Below are 8,481 nucleotides of genomic sequence, written 5' to 3'. Positions count from 1 at the left end.
ATTGTTCCAACCACAAACACATTACATCTCTCTGATAAAACTGAGGGAAAGAAAAATAATCAAAAATGATATTGATGGGAAGAGGAAATACGCTTCAAAGTAAATTTTCCAAAATTAATGTAACTAAACTAAACAATAAACAGGAGGTGTAATAGCACAAAGGTGTCTATCCCATTATATTTAGATTTAAAAAAAAAAAAAAAAAAAAAAAAAGAGGAGGAGAAGGTAGACCCTTTATTCTTTTGTAGAGCTTTTCTTAAAGTTAAGTTAATTCGAAAATAAAAAATTACATATAGTAAACTTAAATAGGATGAGGTTTGCCTTTCCCATTCCTGTTATTAGTGTGAAACGATCGATTCGTACTCTCTCCATAAGGCGCAAAATCTAGGGAATAATGAAGGATGACTTTATAATATTTCAGTTCTTTAGTAATATTGTTGGTTTTGGACTTAGGCACGATTTTGAAACGCATACTGAAGCTGTTTCAAAGCGGATATATTTGCAAAAAAGAAAAAAAAACACTTGGGTACAACTTAAATGACCATTCCAAAATCGGGTATTTATGCACTTTGCCCCATTTTTTCACATTAATTATAGCCCGACATATTCTAAGCTTAAATTCATTAAAATCCAAATCATTAGGTATCATTTTTTTACGCAGATTTCCCTTCTTTTGGGGTGGTCTTTAATTTTTACCTCTCAAATTGTTGGTCTTTAATTTTTGTCCTTCGCTTAACAAGGTGACCGAAAATACCATGAGGCTCTAGGTACGAGCCCTCGCTTAGTCAAAAAAAAAAAAAATCGCACAGCAAGCCTTAATGCAAAAGTATGCCTTATGGGGCAGACTTAAGGAATACTTTTGCATGAAGGCACACTAAAAGTTTGCTGGAGAGGGCAGACTTTGCCTTAAGTCATAACTAAAAGTCTGCCTTCTCCAGCGGATTTTTAGCTATGCCTTAAGGCAAAGTCTGTCCCATAAGGCATACTTTTGCTACCAAACTTTACCTTGCCAATTTTTTTATTTAATTTTGACTGAGCGGGAGTTCGAACCCCGAACTCATGAATTTTAGGCGAACGACAAAAATTTAATACCACCAATTTGAAGAGTAAATATTAAAGACCACCGCCATAATGCAATCCTGCAAATTGCCCATTATGTATTCGTCCACAAACTATTTTAAATAGAGCATTGATTCACAAAGTGAAGTTGCGTTCATCTTCAGAACATGGATTCTGGTAAACAGAACCCTTAGATTGGAAGTAGCTTTCTCTAATATGAGGATCCTAGTGGCATGTGGCCCAGCCCAAATTTTGAATAAACTACCCCCAGGCCCCATCAATTCTAACCCAAATTAAGCCCATCAAATTCCAAACTTTTTGCAAAATTGTACGAAGTAATTGCACGGTTTGTTCTTCAAATGGACTGGTCTTTAGTTTTTGTCCTCAAAATGGGCTGGTCTTTAATTTTTGTTCTTCAAAATCAAACTTATGTCTAGCGAAGCATAATTTCTTTAAGGACGTGGACATAACTTGTGAATATTATAATGCGTAACTTATGCCCTCTAAACATTCGATTTTGAAGGACAAAAATTAAACACCAGCCCCATTTGAAAGACACAAATTAAAGACCAACACAAAATAGAGCCAAAAGTGCAAATGACCCAATTAATACACCCTCCCTCACTGTCATCCATGATTAAGGGTAGGGGTGTACAATGCAAACCGACAAACCGCACCAAATCGATAATCCGAACGAAATCGAGAAAAAAACCCGACTAGTGGTTTGGTTTGAGTTGGTTTGGTTTTAAAAAGAAAAACCCGAACACTATTGGTTTGGTTTGGTTTGGTTTTAACTAAAAAAAGTCAAATCAAATCAAACCAACCCGGCATTACATTTATAAAATTTCAAACATATTTTATACACAAAAATATTTATTTATAATGTAATTTATAAATATTTCTTTAACTTTTTCATAGTTTTTTTTTTTATCTTTTAACATATTGTTTCAAGCTTGGAATTAGAATTTTGAATGGTCCAATAAGTTTTATAGCCTAATGATACTAGTAACTCAAATAAAACTCAACAAAAATCAAATCAATACTAATGCTAACAAAAGTAATTCATATCTAACATTGGAATGACAATAATGTTGATATCTATTCTTTAGTTTTATATTAGTTTAGAAAGTGAAAATACATAACTTAATTTTATTTTTTTTCTTTAATATCTAGTAATGTAATTAATACTTATTAGCCGTACTTATTTTAGCATGACTTAGTACTTTTAGATTATGATCATTTTCTACATGCCTTATAAATTAGTCGTATTTAATGTAGCATGACTTAGTATTTTTAGATTATGATCATTTTATTTTATGCAATTTCATTAGTTTTTTTGTTGTTGAATATTTTAGTACAATGTCATCTCTCATCTCACATTTTGTGTTATTTTCTTAATAGATATCTTAATTAGATAATCGTATCTTATTAGGACTAAAGAAATATTTGAAATACAAGTTATATGTTATGTATGAAGACTTTACCGGAAAAAATCCGAAAAACCCGAGCAACCCGAAAAAATCGAGAAAACCCAAGGTTGAAAAAACCGACTTTTGTTGGTTTGGTTTGGTTTGGTTTGGTTTATAGATTTAAAAACCCGATGCAATTTCTTTGGTTTGGTCTTTAAAAAACTCGAACCAACCCGGTCCATGTACACCCCTAATTAAGGGCATGGAGGAAAGTATCTTTCAATTTTTCACGTTTGGTTAGTCAAAGTTTTTGAAATTATTTTTTCTAAAAAAACAAGTTCTTTAAAAATGAGAAAAAATGACTTCACTAGTAGAAATAAGAAAAACAAGTTCCATAAGTGGTATACCACACTAATCGTTTAATACCCATCCTCCAACACACCCCAACCCCACCCCAACCACATAGCCCACATCCCCACTACCCCCACACTCCTACGCCCTCATGCCAATCGCAATAGTGTTTGCCTAGAGATTACATATATATGCTTTTGGGGTAATGTTTCTACTTATTTACCAAACACCAGAAAATAAGTAAGAAACTCACTTATTTTACGGAAAAGTATTTTCCATTTTCCTTCGTACCAAACACGCCATAATATATTAGCAGTTCTTGTGTTAGCCCCAAGTTGCTAGCTACAGCGACCCACTTAGAATGATAATCAAGAAATACAATCTCATTAATTCAATCTTTCCGAAACTACTTCACTATATTCATTTTTTCCGCGGATTGCTCTTCTTTTGTGGTCTTTAAATTTTGCCCCTCATAATTGTGGTCTTTAAGTTTTGCCCTTCGCTTGGAAAGATAGGCGAATATCTGAGGTTCTGGGTTCGAACCTCCGCTCAGGCATAAAATAAAAAAATAATTTCGCAAGACAGGGCTGGGGGGCGTGTATGCTGAATCAGGCATACACTCCTTAAGGAAAAACTAAAATTATGTCGGATCAGACATAACTAAAAGTTTGCCTCATAAGACAGAACTTTTCCTTAAGGCATAGTTTAGTTATGCCTTATGGGACGGACTTTTAGTTAAGGCATAACTAAAAGTATGCCCCATAAGGCAGAATTTTTCCTTAAGGCATAGACTTCGCCTTATAAGGAAAACTTGCAAACTTTTAGTTATGTCTTAAGGAAAAGTTCTGCCTTATGGGGCATACTTTTAGTTATGTCTTATGGGTCACTTTTAGTTAAGGCATAACTAAAAGTATGCCCCATAAGGTGGAACTTTTCCTTAAGGCATAACTAAAAGTTTGCCTTGAAAAGTAAAATAAAATAAAATATATGCCTCAAGGCAAAGTTTGCCTCCTCCAACAGACTTTTAGTTAAGCATAACTAAAAGTCTGTTGGAAGGGGCAGAGCGAAATTCGAACTCTGCCTTGAGATTTTTTTTTAAATTTTTGACTAAGCGGGGGTTTGAACCCGAAACCCATGAATTTTAGGCGAAGGGCAAAAATTAAATACCACCAATTGGAGGGGCAAAAGTTAAAAGGGAAAAAGGACATATATGGCCGGTCGGCCATACATAATCCCACCCTCTAGCCCAATTTTTCCTAAACCCAAATTATACCCACTAAACTAATCCCATCCATTAACCAAAACTTAAATAAGGCAATTTTCAAATAAAAACCCAAACATAAAAATATTTGAGGCGATTTTTATATATAATATGTGTCATTTGTGTATAAAATATGTATCAGTACCTATATGTAATGTATAGAAACTGTATAAAATATGAATCACTAAGGTATGTATCATTTTGTATATAATATGTATCATTTGTGTATATAATGTGTATCAGCACGGTGCAACTGCCCTGTATAAAATAGAAAATTGTATCATTTTTGTATATAATATGTACCATTTTTTGTATAGAAAGTGTATATATAATTTCGGCATATGTATATAAACCTGTATCGATCTTGTATAAAAAGTGTATCATACGTATAAAAAATGTATTATAGAAACCGTATCATTGTGGTATATAATATGTATCACTATTGTATATGTTAAAAATAAATATCATATCATTATTGTATAATATGTGTATAATAAATGTATAATTTATGTGTAATAAATGTATGATTAATTCGGAAAGATATGTATATAAACTGTATAATTCTTGTATATAAAGTGTATATATAATTCCAACATATGTATATATGCTGTAGCAGCCCTTTAGTGGCGACGTTTTTGTGGCGACTAAAAATTTTTTTTTTTTTTTTAAGCGCCTGGGCTGTTGGGCCGACCGGCCATTTTTTGGCATTAATTTGGGCCGACCGGACTCCTAGGGGTATTAGGCCCAAATGTTGGCCAAATGTAGCATTATTTTGGGCCATTGGACACACAGTGTCCTTTTCCCAAATTAAAGACCACCCGAAAAGAAGGGCAATTCGCAGTATTTACATTGTAAAATTTCAATAAGCTCCAAAACTAACTAAAACCCAATCTAGTTAATAATCCAAAATTTATATTAAAAAGATTAAAAAACTATTGAACTTGAAGGACTAGGACTTGATGATGTGGGAACCTAAATGGAAGCACTTGTCAAAGCCTTGATTTCCAGCACAAAGCCAATTTGCAGTCCTCATGTCGCACCCAATACCCTCCACTAAACAAACTCACCAAGTGCTTAGCTTGTCTCACATTACTTGAACTCATTGGAATTTTCCTAAAACCTTTTAAAGAATAAAGCCCTTCACTCCATTTTTCTCTTTCTAATCTCTCACAAGGGAATTGTCTTAAAGAGTCCAAAATTCTAACTCCCAAGAATTCTTTTTCAATGACCCTTAATGCTAACTTGTATCCTCCACCAAACCCTCCAAGAATTGAATCAGATGTTGTGGTGTAATGGTGTAGAGCCTCACAAAAGAATTCAACAAAAGACATGGATGGGATTTTTGTCAAATTGAAGCATTCTTCTTCAACTAAGACCACAATTTTAGGGGATAATCTTCTTAGTCCATTGAAAAAAGTCTTGACTAGTGAACTTGCTCTTTGTGGCATGTGAAGTTGGTGGATCATAACATTAGCTATTAAGTTTTTTTGACCCTCCACCACTTGAACTTTTTCTAAGTCCTATAAGAGAACTTGATCAAACATGAAAGGAAAATTTATCGAATCAGCAAATTCGTGAAGTCTTTTGCCTGTTTTTTGTACATGGAATTAATTATTCTTGTCACCAACAACTGTTGTAATCCTTAAAGAATAATTTAAATCTCCTCTTTCAACCAAATCAACCATCAATGGAGGCCATTGGATGCCTTCCATGATATCAAAATCCAATATATGAACTTGTTGGCTTCCTTGTGTGGCTTCAAGAATCGCTTGATTTGCGGTGAAATGAGCAAATTTCACATAAGGGGAGATTTCTTGAAGCATTTGAAACTCGGTTATTGAAGGCAATGGTTGATATTGATTCTGATTCAACAATTTAGATGAATTTTTCAAGGTCTTGCATAACAAGCCTTGTGTAAAATACAAAGCCAATCTTTCAACAGGGGAACTTTCTCTATTTTCTTGATCAAAAAGGATTTTATTTAGCCTCAAGATAACTGTAGAAGCAAGATCAAGAATTCCAGCTTCAATAGGTTCAGCTCCCATGAGAAGAAGATCAGTAACGCTTGTTTCTTCCATGAGCTGATCTTGAAGGAATTTGAGATAGGGATTAGAGACACGTAATTTTTGACCCTCCGTGGAGAATTCAGTATCTCCCTGAACAACTTCTTGTGGGCTTGAAAATAAGGACAATTGTTGAGAGTTTTGAAGGGGTGAGTCGACATCTCCATCGATGAAATCAAAGTTATTTGGGAAATCGTCTAGTATGCCAACAGCATTAGCAACAGTCACAAAATATTGGATTGAACATTGAGGGTTAATAATACTAGGATTTGCCAAGGAAATGTGGTTTCTAAGTTGCTATATTCAAGAAATGTATTAAAGTAACTTGGCTGAAGAAATGTATTAATGTAACTTTGGCTGAAAATTTTCACACTCCATAATTTTAGAGGGAATTAAATTGGAGATTTTGTCTAAAGGTCTTGGACAGTTTTTGTTGCTTATTAGCTCTATTTCCAAGTGTTAGGGAACAGGATTTATATATACACAAAGCTTAATATAAAGGAATAAAAAAAAGGGGTTTAAAAGTACTAGCAGATGCAACTTGTCCTAAATTAGGATTACTCAATGCCAAGAATAGAGGAATCTTTTGCCTAAAGTGACGTGTTGTATCATAGCACTCATCAAGGAAGTTTTCAATTATTTACTTTTATTTTTTCTATTTGGTTTTCAAAATTCTTAATTGCAACAAATTGACATCACATGTAGTAGTAGCAAAATATAGAGGAATATAAAAAAAGCTTTGAATAAGTTCACGGCCTAAATCCCTCTTTCCCCCACCCTCCAACATTGACACCCACAACACCTTCTTTTTTTAACTCAAGTCATCAAGTGTTTAAAGATCTTGTAGTTCTTTTCTTATTATAAAAGTACATTTTATTGCCCAAAACAATAATTTTTCTAATTACATGTTTGGGATATAACCGAGCTCAATATATTGAATACATATATTGCCAATCAAAATAAAAAGAAAAGCTATTCCATTTCAACAGAAGACCCACACTCAGAGGCGGAGCTACAGTTCTAGCTACGGGTTCGGCAAAACCAATAACTTTGATCAAAACCTTGTATTTGTGTAAAGAAATTGACTGAATATATAATAATTTATTCAGAAGCCAATAAGGTGTCGTTTCTTGTATTTAGAACTCATATACTTAAAGTTCTTGATCCTTCTCTACCCATACCCAAGTTCCATAGCTTTTGGTTCGCGCAGGAAATCCTTTGATAATCCAAATTTGTATTTCTCAATGATATTCCATGCAAGAAAATCGGCTAAATCCATGAAGCCATTTTATAGAAGTTCATTACTACCTTCTTCTTAGGAAGCAAACCAATTTCAATTTTTTAAAAATTCACATCACTTTTGCTTTTATTGAAAAAAAAGATTATTCATTGAAAGCAACTGAGAAAATGAAAAAAAAAATAGTCATTTAATTAAGCTTGCTGCAAGGTTTAAGAATATCTGGTTGTTTTATGGTTTGCAGTTATTAAAAAAAACTAAATATTATTACAATAGTAACTATGCCACAATCTCGAGCAAATTAGATATTCGGGATATTATGAGGATTAAATTGACCAATTTTACGTTGCAGGCTCTCGGCATATCATAATTCTCAATGTGAACAAGTACACACAAATCAATAGTTTATCAGTGACGAAAAAAAAAATTAATTAATTGAAGAAGGAAAAATGATTCCTTTTGTCTTGGCTTTTGAATATATCTGACAAGACTAAAGCTTGTAAGTATTTCTTTAGTTCCATACCTAGAACATGAAATTGAAGTTTAATTGGGAGGTACGGATCTGAGTAACTCAGTTGGTTGGCTACCTGAACTTTCATTTTGTTGGTGAGAGTTCGAATATCCACATTGTAATCCCCTTCCCCTACTCCTATATAATTTAAAAAAAAAAAAAAAAGGTTTAATTGGGAGGTGAAAAGAAAAAGACATCACTAGTTTTACTGGATTGATTCCATTAATTTACTTGATTGATTGCATTGCTTAATTATTGGTGGTGGTCAAAACAAGGACATAAGTTTATTTAAACTAACAGTTAAGTTGTTAAGAGTTTAATTTACTTCTACACCAATGAGAATTTTTGGTTCTTGTCTACTTAGCCACTTTTGCTTTCATCCATGCCAAGTCATTAATACTCCCTCCGTTTCATAATAAGTGATTCTTTTAGCTCATGCACACCCCTTAAGAAATTGCTCACTTCTAGAAAATTAAGAATGGTTTTACTAACTTACCCCTAAGTATTTTTGAAAAAGAAAAGGTAGTTAATGAATCTTGATTATTTAAATAAGGTAATTTTGGAAAATCTGCCCAAAATATTCTTGAAAT

At 33.2% G+C, this 8,481-nt stretch overlaps 1 protein-coding gene across 1 annotated transcript; it reads right to left on the bottom strand.

The window, feature by feature from the left end:
• Positions 1-5,687: 5,687 nt before the first annotated feature.
• LOC132061107 (protein NODULATION SIGNALING PATHWAY 2-like) lies at positions 5,688-7,979 on the bottom strand. The gene is made up of 2 exons (XM_059453976.1): positions 7,968-7,979; positions 5,688-6,440 (listed from the first exon to the last, which is right to left on the bottom strand). Exons 1-2 carry the CDS (start codon positions 7,977-7,979, stop codon positions 5,688-5,690), a joined length of 765 nt encoding a protein of 254 aa, XP_059309959.1.
• Positions 7,980-8,481: the final 502 nt, after the last annotated feature.

This window comes from Lycium ferocissimum, chromosome 6 (genome assembly GCF_029784015.1).
Source record: "Lycium ferocissimum isolate CSIRO_LF1 chromosome 6, AGI_CSIRO_Lferr_CH_V1, whole genome shotgun sequence".
NCBI classification, from domain to species: Eukaryota; Viridiplantae; Streptophyta; class Magnoliopsida; order Solanales; family Solanaceae; genus Lycium; species Lycium ferocissimum.
This window is presented reverse-complemented; position numbering and strand designations above follow the sequence as displayed.